This window comes from Struthio camelus, chromosome 15 (genome assembly GCF_040807025.1).
Source record: "Struthio camelus isolate bStrCam1 chromosome 15, bStrCam1.hap1, whole genome shotgun sequence".
Taxonomy (NCBI): domain Eukaryota; kingdom Metazoa; phylum Chordata; class Aves; order Struthioniformes; family Struthionidae; genus Struthio; species Struthio camelus.
The window spans coordinates 9,500,754-9,518,342 of NC_090956.1; the positions used below are offsets into that span (position 1 = coordinate 9,500,754).

Sequence of the window (17,589 nt, forward strand, 5' to 3'; positions counted from 1 at the left end):
AGACAACTCACTTGATAGTTGTATAATATTGGTGGGTCAACATGGATATTTTTCACCGTTCCATCATGCCATTCAAACCGCATCATGGCTTTCTAGAAGGATAAATAATGCAGTTCGGTGTTTACAGAAGCCTATATAAGCTACATTAGCATGAAATTAACTTCAGTTACAGCCCACAGAATGTCACTGTCTTACAGAGTACTGATTTTGTAGGAGTAAAAACACCAAAAAAAAAAAAAGAAGAAAAGGGTCCCCATCACTTACCTCAAGTACAGTTGAGGATACTGTTTTTTGAAGAATAGGTACAAATTCTTCCACAGGAGAGAAAGCATTAGGAGCCAAAATCTGATAAAGGTTTAACTTCTTAGCTGTAGGAAGGAACAAAGAAATTAAATAAAATACATGCTCTATCTTCAATTTACGTTTCATACAAGTTAGGATTTTTTTTTCTTTGCTACCTTTCAATCCATTTGTCTTTAACCACTCTCTTGAGGTTTTAGCTGGGAAGCTTGATATTTGAATAACTAATGGTCCTTCATGCTTTGGAAGGAAGTTGGAAGGTGTTGTATTTGCACATTTTGTGGAAACCTAGAATAGATTTTAAAAAGGACTCTTGTAAGCATCAGCATACTATTTTTCTCAGTACTAAATATCTAGTATAGAATATTTCTTTTACTCCTGTTCACTGAAATGCTGTGATTTCAACAAGTGAAATACTTTGAACATAGCTACTGTGGGTTCTCTTAAAAATGGCTTTTGGGGGACAGCGTTCCATTAACTTCACTGTGTTAGTTACAATGCAAAAATCCTTAAGGGAAATGAAAACATCATGGTTTCACATACTGGCAAGAAAACAGCCAGACATTTCCCTAAGAAAAGTAGTAGGAAAAGGCTCTCCATTATACACAAATCAAATGCCCATTTCTTCATTTTGCTATCTGCTCTGAGCATAGAGTCAAAATGAACCGCATTCTACCTTCATTCACACCTACAGAAACATGTAAACAAATTTCTATAGGGTGTTTGAACACCCTTATTTCAAAAGGCCTTTGTTTTATGAATGGACAGAAGTTTGTGGAAATTATTTTTTCTTATAGAAGGCTTGACCAGTAAGTTTCCAAAATGACAGACTTTTATTGCTTTGGAGATATAGGACCTCTAAGTCATTTCAGGGTGATTTCTGCTCCATATGCAGTTTATATGGTCCATAGTCATTACGAAGTTGGAAGAAAAATATAAAAGAATTCTACATACTACTACTATATATATGGAACTCAAAGGAGGAGAGGGAACAGAACCAGAAACACTATTCACAGACAAGCAGTTTGCCTGCAGCCTGGAATGTCCCAGGTCAGGTGACCAGATATGTAATGACACCTGATGGAAGCTTTCAGTCCCTGTCAGAACAGACTTATCCACCTCACACCACTGCCCCTACTAGCTGTGACAGAAAGCAGATCATTTTGTTTAAAAACAAAACAAAACAAAACACAACCCTGTTGCATAGCCATAGATTTGTAAAACAGTGCTACTAAATTTTTAGCATGAAAGTTTGGCAATCATAGCCGAACTCAGACACCTTATATAGACTTCCAGGCCCCTAGAAAGTACAGACATGAAAGTAATAAGCCAAAAGAGCCCCTTAATATACCTATCTGTGCGTAAGGTGACAGAAGGACACGAGCAAATAATCCTTCTACCAGAACAAAGCAAAATGAGAAATTCTCCAAATATTCCACAGAAAGGAATAAAGTCACGGGAGATTCTTTTTTCCCCCTCATCCAAATTTAATTAAGATTGTCTGGAAATTATTTCACTGGAGAAAAGACAAATGAAGTAAAACCTCTGGCATGTTGGTCACATAAGGCATTAAGATAGAAATGTTACCAAGACAACTGTCACCAAAGGAATGGTGCCAAGTCATCACGATGAGACAGGACCAACACAGAGACATATGTGCAACAGAGACTGTAACTTCATAACTACAACACTAGTAATGGATCTAGACAAGTTCTCACAACCTTGCAATTGGTGTAAGCATCGCCTCAGTCAGATCGGAATAAGTATCTTTTTACTAATTTAAAGGATTGTTGGAACTTCATTTAAATGATCATGCACACAGGCAGGCTAAGGATTTTTCTTAGATTTTCATTATGATCATGGTAAAGTTTACTCTGCCGCTGTGTTTTGGTTGGTTTGCAAAAGCTGCTGCATTTCGGAGAAATGTCTAACAAAATGTCTCCTTTGCAGTTTTTTAGCCTTAATTTACTCTTACAATGGATGCCACCACATGATATTCAAAGCTCATTTACCAAAATACCTGAGTAGTCATATAAATATGACTAAATACTGTGAGCACTGTGGCTTTCTAAATATGAAAATAACAAATGCAATACATACATCTGCTATTCTACTAGTAAGTGAGCCACCGATTCGTCTCTGAAAAGTCTGTTTGATGCTGTTGATTAAGTCCTTAGCCTTCTGGTATTCCTGAAGTAGTAGATGAACATCACTACTATCAAAATTCTGTACATACAAAAACAAGGAGGGGGGAAAAAAGTTACCTGCTATTCAAATATCAATCAACCCCACCTTTCCTGTTTGGATGTACACTCATCCATACAAGACTGCCTGGCATAGCAGAATCAAGTGTGGACGTATCTAATGCACTGTATACAGAAGTTATTACTTTATAAACAAGGAATCCTTGAATTGCTCTACACAATGATAAGCCCATCACTGCTTTCATGCTATGCACCAGCTTTGAGTCAATGAGCAACTTCTGTAAAGTTTATTTCACTTTTAGGAAAGCATTTTCAATTGCAGAAAGAATTAAACACAGGTTTATTGAGCACATCCTCAATGTGCTCAATGAGCACTTCCTTGAAGACAACTTTTGGCACTCGGTCTTGCTATAAACTGCCAATCAGATGATGAGAAGTTGACCTTCTAAGAGTGAAGAATTACAAAAAGGAAAAAGTCCTTTGCCCTTCTGGCCTTCACCTACCTCCCCCTTTGAAGAGTAGCAATGATAACGGCCTCTTACAACATCTGCAAAGTTCTTTAGAACTTCCTACATGTATCAATCAGAAGAAAAATAGTTACTTTGATTCGGTCATCTCCTTTGATAACATGGCTTGTTGCTATTCAATCCTTGATTAGAGACAGAGAGAAAGAATCTTTAAAGTACGCGTAGCAAGAAAGTCAAAATCAATATGAGATGCTTTCATTGTTTTCTTACTAGTCTTATTTTAAGAATATAAGGGAAAAAACAACTCAGTCAAGAAATTTAAAAATAGGCAATAAAGGACAAGTTCATTCACCGTGTGTTAAAATGCCAAAGTTAACTGCTTTTCCTCTCAAGGTAAGCTTGTGCTAGTCAGATCAAGGGCATGTCACCGAAGGCTAGAAGCACAAGTATTAGGCTATCCTTCCTCTGCTCACAATTACCGCTTAAGTGCTTTGCTCCTCCTTTCACTTCTCTCATCTCCTTCTCTTCCACTATTACCACTGCAATCCTTCTCCTCACAACTGCAATACCTTTACCACACATACTTCTCATCTCCTCTCCAAACCAGGATTTCAACCATGTCTCCCCTACCACTGAAGTCACTACCGTACCTTTGGGATACACTTAAGTTAGCAATTAACAGCTAAAAAGAAGTTTCTGTGCAGAAGCTAATCGAGAGTAACTGCTTATCTTTCTGCCCTCTTCCTTCAAACGTGGAGGCACTGCTAACATCCAAACCATTGCTCTTGACAGCCATTGCAGTGTAAATTGAGCAGGGTTGCAGGGTCTTGCACAGATGCTAATTCACACAAAATTATCCCTATCCCAGAGACTGCCATACTCCTAAGTCTCTGCCTCTCTCCTATGAGCCATCTCCCTTCCCTCTCCTCCTCCCTGCAGTACTGCCTGAAGTCCCCTACCTTTCTGCTTTCACTTGTGAAAGAATTCTTAGCCCCAGAGTCTCTGTGTAAACACACAGCACCGTTATCCGGAAATAACCGCATCTAAGCTGCCCAGTCAGTGAACACCATTTGGGGACCAAGCAATGCAAATGTATTTACTTGCCACTTCTAGCTTTGGGATGAACTACGATGAAGAAACAGGGATGCTCCAAACAAGTTCTTCCACCTGTGCAAATCTTCTCTAAAGAAAAATACATCTCAGGAACTCATTAATTAGTAGTCTAGCATCTCTGCAGAGAGATGCATTGATTTATGAGAAAAGACACTCCAGCTGAGTAGGAAATATACGACAGGACGCTTAAGGAAATATGTATTAAGACAATTACTTACAAGAGAGACAGAATTACTACAATCATATATAACGGCATGAATCAGTAGTTTTCTCCCCAGCATACATTGCTGAACATAGTCAGCCAGCATTTCCAATGACTGATTAGGGCTGATTAAAAAGAAAGAAAAAAAGAAATTAATGATACTAATCAAACAGAAACAAAAAAGAGGACATGTTGAAGAAGGCAAGGAAGATTATGCTAAATGGGAAAGAAATAAGAAACCATGGGAATGTAATCCAATCACTAGCATGGTTTGACCTCCTCGCCCTCTTTTAACCATTACTAGGACACCACTACTGGGGTTTAAACTCAGCCCCGAAAACCTGAATTAAAGTAAAAGCACTAAGATTCTGGTTTCGTTCATTATGAGTCCTCAGTGAAACGTTCTAAGTTTACTCTTTGCCTGCCTTGAGAACTAAGAATCCTGAATGATGCTTTTGACCCCTTTGACAAACTGCAATAGAAAAGTCTTCAACTCGGATCCTCAACCGTATGTGAGGCATGTACGCCCATTCTCTTCCAAAGGCACCAAAGGAAGTAAAACTTTGTTTTGTGTTTAGAGCTTAGTGACCCATGCAGCTTTCAAGCCGAGTTTTGGTGGTTCTTCATGGCAAGCAACAACCTTTTTCTCCAGCTAAACTTCCGCCAGGGATAAAAATTGAGGAAATTTTCACTTGCACTCGTCATAAACTTGTGATTACAGTGCAAAGCAGATCTAGGCAGAACTGGGAACCTTTTAACTGAACACTACGTTCAGTTAAGTCAAGTGAAATGTAATGTCAATCACTCTATCAAGCTTGCCAAGTTTACACCATCCCTTGTTTTCACATTGAAAATAAACACAATGAATAAACGAGTACAGTAACACTTCCAGAACCTTTCATGTAGTCTCTTTTTCTTGTAATCATGACTCCAGAATGCAATTTTTCAAAGACCAGAACTGCACAACGTAAGTCCGTAATTTATTCTATCTCAGCAGAGCTTGCTAACAGGTTTCATTTATTTAATCAGACATTTTAAGTCTTCCATCAGCATCACTAAGATCACAGACAGAAGACTAACTTTGAATGTTCAACGTTTACTTATTTCACAGTAAGTTTAACTAATTGTCTAATCTTCCCAGAAGCATGGACACTTTCAGTGAGATTCTCAATGGCGCTGAAGGATTTTTATTGATGTAACACTGGAGTTAACAGACTCTCAGTGGATTAGTGCCACAACTTATCTACAAACTGCAATTTCATATCAGGAGAGAGAGGATTTATAAATAGTGAAAAAGTGAAGAAATAATTTAAGATCTAGGTTTTATATCTGAATTCCTTTTTCTATTTATTTCTATACCAAATTCAGATTCTTAGATAATTCCATATCCAAGTTAAAGCTGGTTGCTAGGACTGATAACGGACCTACCAGCTTCCTACAATAAGAACCAAGGAATCCAGTTCTTTCACTGTAAGGACATGTTTTAAGGCTTTCAGCAAATTACAGCCTCGACCAGGCTCCAAGCGTTGCACCCACTGTCTTGCTTCATGAAGCCTAGGGGGGAAAAAAAAAAAAAAAGGAACATGCACACTTTACATGCAGATCCTAAGTAAAATAGAACATGAAGACTACTGCAAACCACAAGACTTGCCAAGAGACCTACTGCAGGAACGAGCAGCCTGAAATTACTGACTGCACTTACAATTCATTGTTTTTTTTCCTCCTCTTACAAATCACTACAGGCACAAGACCGAGAATGATATTTATTATCAACAACGGATTGTTCTAATTAAATGGAAAACTTGTTTGAAACGTCTTTATTTTACACAGTAGCTAACTTACTTACACATGGACATTGATGTTTTTTGGACTTTCCCACAGAGGTGAAGTTTCAGTACTGAATGAAAGGCAGTACAATTGCTTCTTATGACACAGCTGCTCATCTATTAAGCACTAATAAATAAAAAGTGTTAATGCATTAGTATCCATGCTGCTACTAGTAGAGTTATTATGTAAAAGAATACAAACAGTAGTTTGCTAAAAATAGTTGACAGTAGTGTTTTCAGCCACCACAGAGAAAAACTTCCAAGAGATGACATACAGATTCAAACACTTTGTAAGGAGTAGAGATGAAACCTGCAAATCCGTGCTAATGCAGCCAATTTGTTAATGACGGGGAGCAGGCAGGGAGTATTTGTTGTACTGGGTATCATTTTTTCTCTTCAGTTGATGTGCACTTGAAACAGAGCATAATGATCTAGGTGAGGTATGTTTACCCACTGAGCAATTACTAGAAGATATTTAGTACATGCTCACAGGTAGGGCTAAACAACAGTTCAGGCATTAGGTCTAAGCTAACCAGAGCAAGTGCTACTTGAATTCTCTTGAAGAAGTTTTATATACAGTGTGCAAATAAAAAAAAAAGGAGCTAATACAAATCAAATTTAAATAATTCCTGAACGTAGGAAATGAAGGTGTACAAAGATTCAGAATTCGGTAATGAAAGAGCCACACTATCTTCCTCACTAGAAATTCTTTATAAAAATAAATAGCACAAGAACAGACAAGTTTCTTCTGCAACTTCAGGGAGGTATTAACTCACCAAGGTTCTGACCAAAGTAACGAAGCGTGTGTCGCTGTATCAGAGTGTAAAGGCATAAGGAAACTGTATTTTACATACACAGCTGAATATACAACTTCATTCTAGGTCTTACAGCTGTCTGTTATGCAAGTTTATTCTATAGAGGGCTGCTGACAGACGAATAAAGAAACTTCTTAAGATGGAAATTTTCTTATTACCGTGGTATGTACAGGAGTTTGTTTGGGTCTAAACATCAACAAAGACTGTACTTCCAAAGGCATTTGAGATGCCTTTATGTGCACATATAAGAAAAAATTCTCTATAAGAAAAAAATTTCTGCTGTATTAAATATTATGAATTTAAGCAGATTTTTTTCCACTTAGTACCTTGCTTGTAGTTACACAGAGGCTTGATTAACGTTATAGTGGCCAAAGCCTGCTTCATTATTACTTACCAAAAGATCTTTCTGAAAATCCAGCAGTCTCGATCTGCAACTCATACCAGATACATCAACCACAAGTCCAACTTTAGTTCCTTTTATAAGGCCAAAAACCTTAAAAAAGGAAAGTCACTGTAAATACTACGCTCATCTGAAATTTAAAAATGTTATTATTTACTCTGTACAATACCGTTTTCAATTCAAATACTGTATGTTGATTTTCCACTTTAACTTTTTAGGACTACCGGCTCCCAGTTTGCCCTTATCGGAGAGTCATATCCCTTCCTTCCCAAAAGGATCTATTTGTTATTTGAGAAGAGGAAGAAATACCTTGTCTACAGCATCTCCTACAGGTTAAATAAAGCAGCTTTGTGGAAGCTGGATTTTGGGATGCTGCTTCTTTTTTCATCCCCTTTGAGAGGGAGTTATAATGTCCCTTTCCCATGTCTGATCTTTAGCACTGCTAGGTACAGTAGCTGACTGGCCCGCTGCGCGACATAGGGCACATTTGACTACAGGATAGCCCTGCTCCAGTCAGGGGTAAGCTCAGCATTGTCTGGTCCTGTTTAAATGGCCTTGAGAGGTCCTGATTATTAACAGAAATGGATTGCTAATAGAAAGAAAAAGATCACCTGGAAAGCAGAAAACCACATGCTAATAAAAGATCAAGAAAAAATAACTATCAAGACAAGGATCACTGCACACTACATAACTCATAGTGCATAAGGAAAATAGCTAAACTTTCTGGAAGCCACTTTGTACTCGTATTCAAAAGCTAATTTATTCTTGAATATCATATAGAGTTCCCCTCTAAAAACGCACGGCAAAGTTAAAGTTACCTTTTTGCTGTCCTCCAACAGCCACCGAATTCGCTGCTGATAAAGTTCAACTGCCCTGACAAAAGGCATAGCGCACATTTAGCTAAGGCATTCTCTTGCATTGGGTATCAATGTAACATTCATACATTTGTCTTCATTATGTTTTTTTTTTTTTTCCCCACAGATGTTCAGTCACCTTTTTAAAAAGAACTCTGTTTTCAGCGTTCTCATACAACTGATTGCAGGGCTGACTATTTAAATACTTCTTCCACTAGAGCTGTTTAACTGATTAGACAGGTAACTGTCTGAAAAAATAGACCATTGAAAATGTTTTCTAATCAGTTGCTTGATGTTCCTCTACTCAGAGAAAGGAGAGGGATATTCAACTTGTGCATGCACAAAGGAATGAAAGTTCTAGCAAAATCCAGTTTAGTTCATCACACTTATTTAGCTTATTGTCTGGAGATATATTTAATTCAGATATATTGAATTCATAAGTGTTTTAAAGAATTGTGTAGTTTGTAAGATAACTCTGATTGGAAGGCAGCACTCTCACTGAAATTCTGGTGTAATCGCAGCAGAACTTTCAACAGTTTAACTTTAGAAGAGATACAAACTGATGTAAAGCAAAGTACTTATTGTCGCAGAAAAATCATTCTCTTTTCGGTAACTTATTTTTAAATATCTTGTGCATGGTTTTACAATTTGGAGAACAGAAAATTAAAACCAACATTTCAAAGGGAAGCAGAAACTTTTTGTCCTTTCAAAATACAAAAGCAACTTCTTTTCTAAACCGCATTTGGAAAAATTCAATTAGATGGCACAGGCAGCAAGTACTGAAGATGGACCTTCTGAAGAGCCTGGATCTTCAGGACTGATAACAGTGAGCAATGTTCAAGTAGCGGCACTCGTAGGAATGGGCTAACAAAACTATTAGAAAGACTGGTAAAAACGTTAAGATTATTGTACAGCTTATTGAACCTATTCATTAAATCTCTTCCTCAACACAAGTTTTCTCGATTTCATACGTTTAAAATCCACTTAGAAAACTTCAGCCTCTAAATATCTGCTACAGGGTTTCCCTTCCTTCCTAGTTCTAATACAAACTCCTTTCAGCATTCCATTCCTTGACCAGAAAACCAAGCAATGCCGCTTTTCACAATTAGATCAATAGTTCAAAACTAATCTAAGCTACAAGAAATGTGCTATTACCCACAGATGTATAGCATTACCTGAGAAAAATCCAACCACTGACTAATTGCCTTTCTAAATTGAGCTTATTGCTTCAGTTGAAAACCTAGTTTAAGTATCTTCAGATAAAAAATATCTCAACTGCAGTGACTTGTACCTATTATCTACCCTTAATCTCAGCAGATAGGGATTAACATTGAGGTAGCCTGAAATTCCTACAGATACCAGATTAGGATCGAGGGGGGGAAAAAAAAAAGAGTATATATCCGTGAACACATAAAGAAAGAAGGGAGTATAGACTCAGTTACAATTCAGCTTCCTAAACAAGACATATACTTACTCATAAAGCCTGGACTCAAAATTAACAACAGTCTCTTCTGTAAACTCTCTCTCTTCAATAGCATTTCTTGAATTCCTGGAACTTTATGCATAATTAGTATCAGAGATGTACACAAATTAGGACTGGTTAAAGAAAGGGCAGCACTATACTCACGAAATAACACTGCCTTCATTTATTAGATGCTGTAATGTTAATTGCAAGGCTTCTAAACTGTAGTTTCTTAGCCATTCTTCTGTGGTTTGCACCTGTTTAGACTGCATTTTCATCATTTGCACTCTCTATAGATCAAATGAGAAATACTAAATGCAGCATGAGGAATGAAATGCGCTGTTCAAATGTTACAAATATACAAGTCCCAAGAATGGATGCAGTTAGGCAACGCATATCCAAGAACAAAACAGTTTCAGGCACTGACATAAACCACATCTGACAACAAGCAGGCTTTAGGACAAACAATACCAAAACAGTCGTTACGTATTACTTGCGTAGTTGCTCTATTTAGTAGGAAAACTTGCTTACCAGCAGATCATGTGTCTGGTTGATGCGTGTAACCAGCAGTCCGTTATCTAGTTCTAGATCAGTCACGGTAAAGTCTTGCCATGGTGGGTGGTTGCTCAGTAGACAGGATTTTGTGCTTACCCTACAGGACAGTGAGCTTTACGGGATGATTATGTAACTGATAATATTCCCACATTGTCACAAAGCCTTTATAAAACAGTTTGCCAAAGTACAACTTTCCTATGTGCGTTTGCTTACATGTTCCACCTGATGTACCACAAATGCTTTGAAGGAAACAGTACACAGTTTATATGAGCTACAGTTATTTACTCCATATCTTCTTATACATTCCCAGGAAGATTTTGTAACAGTACCCTTACCCCACTTTTTCCAAAAACTGATCATTGTCCAACAACTGTGCCATTTTCCTTGTACATGCATCCATTATACGGAGACTTAGCCTTCTTAAAGAAAAAAAAAAAAGACATCATATTAGAGTAAAAGCTTAAAACATCAGGAATAGGCAATGATCTAAAAGGCGTTAAGACTGGCAGCAGTTTGTACGATAATTACATTTCACATGCGACAAGAGCTAAATACAAACAACAAAAGCAGCTGCAGGGAGAAGTTACAATTACCAGTCTGCAGGGAACGTAGGTAAAACTATTCCCTAAGAGCTGTTAAAGGGTTTTATTCACTTACTTATACGCATCCACCGCTGCTAGGAGCCCGGCTCCACAGCTCACCCGGCAGAGAGGAGCCGAGGCCAAGCCAGGGAGCAAGGGCCGAGGCTAGCGGCCGCTCAGGCCCAAAAAACTCGGAGGAGGGACGATTTTTAAACCGCTTTCTTCACTTCGCCGGGCGCCGCCGTCGCCGCCTCGCTGCGCGCCCGCCCCGCTGCCCTTCCCTCAGGCGCCCCTCGCCAACGCCTCGGCCCCCCCTCCCCCCAGCGCGCTCCCGGCCCCCTCAGCAGCCTCGGCACCTGGCGGCGCCCACCCGACCCCGTCTTCGCGCGCCGCGCCGCGCCCACCCCGCTCGGCGGCCACCGCCGCGTTGCCGCGTTGCCGCGGGAGACGGGGCGGCGCCGGCGGCGAGGGACGGGAGGGGGCGGAGCCGTTTCCGGGCGGGGCGGGGGGGCAGGAGGAGCAGACACCTGCGCGCGGGGCGGGAGGGGCGCGTGCGCACAGCGGGGGAAGGGGGCGGGGTGCGGGTTCCAGTCAGCGCAGCCGGGGCCGGGTGCTTTAGTAGACAATTTATTTTGATAAACTTGCTCAATAACAAAAATACAAGTGAAGAAAATTATGTTCATTTTATACAGTTTTGTATTAACATTTGTTCGGAAATCATTAATTGAAAAATGTTCTAACCAATTAGAAAACAATCCTCAACAAAGGGCGGGGCGGGGTGGACGGGGAGGCCGCAGGCCTGGCGCGGGCTCGGGCCTCGGGCAGGGGCGCGACCGCTGCCTCGCAGGCAGGACGAGCCGCCTGTTCCTTCATTATTGTCATCCTTCACCAAGTTTTTAAAGGACAGCGTGTACTCTTCGTTTGGGCAAACCGTAATCTACAGTCGTGTTCTGAAGTGGTTAAGTAACGTCTCTGAAACACAGGTATTATACATGGCAAGGCCCTCATCTGGCGGTTTTTGACATCAGCCAGAGGACTGGGCTCAGGTGTTGCTGCGCACTACCAGCGTGTTGGATAACATGGTATCACTTGCCAGCAAGATAACTGAAAACCGAACAAACAGCTTCCAGGGGATTACTTCATCTGAGTTCAACTATAGGATTTATACAGACAAATTAACTAGTTCTCTCCTTCTGAAGGTATTTCAAGTTTCTGATCTTACATGGTGTTCGCCAAATAAACTACAAAATGTGCACAAATTAAATTATGATAGGACATCAAACCTTGTGAGGAATTTTGAAGCAAAAGGCTAAATAAGAATTTCTAATGACGTGTGAAGCGAGCTGTCCTTCAAAAAGTTACATGTAATGGCTGGCAGAATCAAAAGTTTACGTAAACACTCAACATATTACATGGGATTACCTTTGGAGAAAATTCATATGGAAACATTTGCTTTTCATGAATTGAAAAAGTCTACAGATGTTTAGGCATGTTCAGTACGAACTTCTTGTAGTTTAAAACTAAACATTGTGCAAATAAAACCTATAAATATTCAGCAGATTTTACAGTGATGCTCTTAGGTATGAAAAGAATGCACACAACTTTAAAACAAAAGTAACAGACATAAGTTTGACAAATGATTGCACCATAAAACAGTGTTTTATATACAGTTTACAAGATATGATTTTCTGCTATAAATTAATACTGTACTATATAGTACTTAGTGACCTTATTAAAAGCAACTGTTGACAGCTGTCTCCTCGTTTACAGGGTGTGTTTTTTTAAAATGCAGATGGCTCCATCTATTTCTGGACTTCAAATGCGCAAATATCTAATTGAACAATCTGCTAGTTAAATCTATACTATCGATTAATAATTCATAGCAGTAGCATTGGCAGGTCAGATAAAGTTCCAGCCAGCTACGGACTGGGTATGCTCTGACATAAGTGTTTATGTTTTTGATTAAATGATGATCCATTTAATCTAAGCCTACATCCACTGTATACCTGATGTTACTGTAACTGAAACAAGTAAGCCTGGGGGGGAAAATCTTAGCAGCTGAGAAACTCTCCCCCCCCCAAGCCTGTGTTCCAGTTAAGAAAAAATCTCCTAGAACTATTTACAAGACTGACATTTCCAAAAAGAAGAAGCTCTATTTTTTCACTGTAATTTATGATTTCAGTTTTAGTCAATACTGTACGTTAGTAAACAACCAGTGATAACACTTGAAAATTTGGACACCCATCAAGCAACTGAACCAGGCATTTGATCTTTCATGCATTCACACCTCTGCCAACATCACTGGGGATCAGACTACCCATGCAGATCAAGGCTTAAATTAGGAACCAAATCAAATTTAAACCAGCAGCTCAAAGTAGGAATCTGGCTCTATTTACAGGTTAGAATACTTTAGAAATATTTAGTTTTCTGTGAACGTTTCCTTCTACCTGTGAGTGAACTGACTGGAAGAAAGTCACTTACAGAGCATTCTAGTGACAAGTTCTTTCAAAAATGTCAAAAGAAAAACTTATGTAAATCATCAATTAACTTTTTTCAATTAAAATTCCTTGGTAGGGGAAGAGCAAGGAGGAGCAAGAGGAGGAGGCAGAGGACAGGGACCCATTAGGGTCTGAATGGCACACAGTTTAAAATAATTGTGCAAATTGTCTTCTTTTCAAACACTTAAGCTTATCTGGTAAGTGATTGTTTTGGAAACAGCTAATATTTTTAAAACAACATCCTCATTCATAAAGTATGCTTTCACTTACATTTTAGAAAAATGAGAGTTGAATACTGCAGCTCCTCTAATAAGCTCAACAAGACAGCGCGTGAAACAATTTTTCTGTTTTCATAATGTACCTCAGAAAGGGAAACCATGGATTAACTGGGAAATAAATACCGATACTGCAGGCAACTTCCCAGTGACGTTAACAACAATTTCACTTTCTGGAAGGTTAAACTGCGTAGCAAAGTATAACACCACCTACAGATCCAAAGGTTTCTTTTTGTATTGAAAAATAAAGCTACTTCTAGTGAGGAATATTTACTCCTAATTTAGACAGTCCTTAAATCCACATTTATAATAACAATCTTAGTGAACAAGGCATATAAGAATTATATTGCTCAGTTTTTGTAAAGATGAATTCATGCTCACACGAAAATTAAGTTCATCCATCTTTACGGTGGAATAGTGTTTGCAGTATTTAAACATTGCATTTTACATGTGCTAGAGAAATGCTTATCTATGGTAAACTGCTGTGCTTGAACATGTACGAATGTTAATGTAACAAAGCAGTAGAAAAAAGAGACTTTCTGTACAACAGTTGCTAATAATTTAAATAGTGTCAGTTTCCCAAAATTAGGATTTTAACTTTAAGGTATGACATGATCTCACCTTCTACCCTCATATACAAATAAATTACCATAAAAAGAATTTTAGCTTAACTTAAAATTGCACCTAGAAAGGCATGGGATCGTTTGTACCTGTTACAAAAAACTGTTAAAATCAAGGGCTGCTACAAAGAATGAGGTAAACTGAAGACTCTCAGCTATGTGGCCTTCAGAGAAATGGCTTTTTTCTATTGAGTTCTAGTTTTGCACACCACAGTGTTTTGCTAGCAAAGCGTTCTGAGTTCTTTTCCAGGGACCATTTGTGTGTATATACATATACATATATACATATATATATATACACACACACACACACACACACACACACACACATACACACACACTGTATACTGCATCAGCAAAATATATATATATTTATATATATATTTATATAAATATAAGGAAGAATTCCCCCTCTAAAATGTTCCTTAGTGTTTTTCTAGAGCTGATGACGGGGGAGGGGATGTATGTCTTCTTCTTGTTACATATGTTTTAGAGAACATGTTTTGATCTATTGGCTTCTTGGTGCAGTAATGCAAGATTGATCCATATTGGTGCCAAAGGCTTTGCTCATCAGAAGGAAGATGTAAAATACTAATCTCCTAAACAGCGAGGCCAGCCTCACTTGAATTCCTCTGCAACCCTCTGGTCTACCACAAAGTTCATAAATACTTTGACTTCCAAATCGTTAGACATTAAAAACAGGAACAGTACAGTAACGTGGGGCATTATGCTTCTCAGTGTAAAGCATTCTTCACTAGTTCCTATCACAGTGCAGACCTGACTGCATTAAATATGCTCAGGAGATTAGTCAACGTTGTCTGTATTTGGTTATGGGAAAGGCTCTCCTTTTTTAATCCAAAGTGCATAGTGAGAACAAGTCAAAGCATTCCTCTTTTAAGTGTTTGATAGTCTGATCTAGGCATCAGCCTGAGAATGCAACTCTGATGTCTTGCTCTTTTCCAAAACAAAGTCCTGCAGTTCAGACATTCATCAGCCAGGTAAACAAACTTTGCCAGCAAATAGAAGTCCCACTATTGTAAAGAAAATGGATAAGACAAATAGTACATACGAAGACCCAACCACTGTGTTATTGGGTAGTTTATATGGTTGACCTCCAACTTCATTGATGTAAAATCCTATTGGAAATATTAGGGCTGCCATACAGAATAGAATCACTGGAAAAAAAGAAAAAAAAATCAATATTGTATTAAAGTCAAAATATTTACCTCTTTATAGTGCAGTACAGAAATGCAAGTCAAACATTTTGACCAACTGAAGAGCTGAGATATTCCAGTGCCTAACTTGCTTGAAATGCTTAAGTAGTCTGCCTGAATCTTGCTTTTAAAAGATCCGATGTCCATTCCCAAACAAAGACTAAAACACTTCCAGTTTGATTGTAATTTCAGTTCTGTTCAATGGATCATGAACTGTCTTTACATAATGTAAATTTGGAAGATATATTTCTACCACTAGCCATGGGTCTAATCACAGAGTTTGTTATTTCTCCAGTGTCATTTTCCCCCAGAGTCAAGGTAAAAAAACTAACATTCAACATTGAAGAAGCTCCTTTTCTGTTACCAAAGGGTTGTCTTTTTCCAAATGTAGTTGCCCTCCCCTTCCAAACAAATTTTTTCTACATTTTTGTAAGTTTTGCTAAAAACAGAAAACAGATAGTTTGTCACTGCAGTTTCTTTTAGATTAAAATATACCATTTCCTTAAGCTATATGAATGTTTCCTTAATGAGATATCCTTAAGATTTTTCACTGGTGTCCAAAGGAAGCTTTCTCAATTAATTTAATCTAAGAATCTTAGTGGAAAATTTGAATGGTTTGAGCTTGCAACTGATTCTTTGTGGATACACAAAAAAACCCCCAACAAACTAGAATCCTTATTAAAGCTATTCATTAAAAGTACATTATGGATTCCACAGGCCTTCAGATAACAGTGACCAACATTGATCGCAGCACGCTTCAGTACTCTGCTCAGATCTAACAGACAACAACAGCCAGTATCGTAACCTGTCCCAGATGACAACTTCAGTATTCCTGTAAGATACCTTTGGATAAGTAGCCCTGTTTAATTTGAACATGGCAATATGCAGGATTCTACTGTCTTGACCAAAAGAATGACTTGTAAGTATGGCTTCTCTAACAGGTAAGGCATCCTCCATGATAAAAAGGATTAGCTCTTGAATTGACTGCATATTCAAGAATATACATTTTTTTAAATCTATATTAGAACGACACAGAACTTCATCTGACTCTAGTTAGGTCAACTATTAGTGCTTTATTCTTATTTCACTTCTACGGATTTCAACTTTATTTCAAACATTTTCTTATTGTGAGTGGAACATGGCTTCTCAATATCCATTCAACCAACAAACTAAATCATATCTGGCAGGCAGAGGCAGTGAATCTGTTCTATTCTCCCACCAAACTTACAAATACACATACGACCATCTTCTAACGAGAGGGACAGTGAACACTGAAATACACCTCAGTCCTCAAAGTCTACAAATAAACCTAACTGTATAAAAAGAAAATTCAAGTCAATCCACAATGCCCCTGCCTGAATAAGGTGCATTACATGCTAATTTATTCACTCAGTTAACACAAACTGCTCCTCATTGTTTGTTAGGTAGGGACAGAGGTGCTATCCTTGTCTCCCTTCTCTCTCCTCCACAACAACAGACAGGCAGAACAAACTCTAGGGATGCTCTGTTCTCTACTTGAGCCTCCCCATAAGTCAAACTTCAACAAGCACCAGTAAAAACAGTAGCAGCGGTAATACCCATCACCTTAATCCCTGGTTCCTGTGCAAAGTAGCACTGCAGATGCTTTTGTTTCCAAAGGTACCTAAAACAAATTCAGCAGCTCACCTGACCTCTCAGCCCTTAACAGAATACAGTCTCTAGTCTTTTCAAATGAGGAAATGATGGGCTGGAACAGCCTCTAATATTTTTAAATGTAATTTCTCTGCCATTCTTTCTGGCTAAATATACATGCTCCAGTTTGTCTTGCTAGAGCGTTACATGCCAATACTAACAGTATTTTTATGAACTTGATGTTTACCCAAGACCAACTGTTTATCACATCTTTTTACACCTCAAGGCTCAAAGCTTACAATTTGCACAGTGCAGGTCTCAGCCTTGAGGATAAGTACTCGCATTCTGTAAAAGAGAATAGTTATGGGCATGATGAATCTGAATTAAAGAAATGTCCAATGCGATTTGGGCATAAACAAAATAGATCAGTTTTATAAATCATGATCCACATCAGAACATCAGCTGTTACTTGCATTCCCAAACATATGAAGCAGCTTACACAAAAGCTGCTAACACTAGCATCAGCCTTTCCCCTAAATAAAAATATTTACTAGAAAAAAATCAAATTAGCCACTAGAGGGAGCTCGTACCT

General features: G+C 38.5%; 2 protein-coding genes across 4 annotated transcripts in view; both read right to left on the minus strand.

The window, feature by feature from the left end:
- Positions 1-11,060, minus strand: part of VWA3A (von Willebrand factor A domain containing 3A) — a 47,595-nt gene extending 36,535 nt beyond the window's left edge. Inside the window, exons 1-14 of one of the 3 annotated variants that reach the window (XM_009683380.2) lie at positions 10,534-11,060; positions 10,175-10,295; positions 9,809-9,933; positions 9,656-9,736; positions 8,146-8,200; positions 7,322-7,420; positions 6,133-6,239; positions 5,715-5,840; positions 4,303-4,411; positions 3,008-3,073; positions 2,401-2,526; positions 459-588; positions 265-368; positions 12-92 (exon numbers count right to left, since the gene is read on the minus strand). In XM_009683380.2, the coding sequence (XP_009681675.2) occupies positions 12-92; positions 265-368; positions 459-588; positions 2,401-2,526; positions 3,008-3,073; positions 4,303-4,411; positions 5,715-5,840; positions 6,133-6,239; positions 7,322-7,420; positions 8,146-8,200; positions 9,656-9,736; positions 9,809-9,933; positions 10,175-10,295; positions 10,534-10,598 (1,395 nt within the window). In that variant the 5' untranslated portion in view covers positions 10,599-11,060. The remainder of the gene's footprint in view (positions 1-11; positions 93-264; positions 369-458; positions 589-2,400; positions 2,527-3,007; positions 3,074-4,302; positions 4,412-5,714; positions 5,841-6,132; positions 6,240-7,321; positions 7,421-8,145; positions 8,201-9,655; positions 9,737-9,808; positions 9,934-10,174; positions 10,296-10,533) is intronic. The other 2 variants (XM_068908509.1, XM_068908510.1) reach the window with 2 other exon arrangements.
- Positions 11,061-11,393: 333 nt separating this feature from the next.
- MOSMO (modulator of smoothened) overlaps positions 11,394-17,589 on the minus strand; it is a 35,383-nt gene continuing 29,187 nt past the window's right edge. The window contains exon 3 of the mRNA XM_068908664.1: positions 11,394-15,347. Coding sequence (XP_068764765.1) covers positions 15,163-15,347 — 185 coding nt within the window. The 3' untranslated portion in view covers positions 11,394-15,162. The remainder of the gene's footprint in view (positions 15,348-17,589) is intronic.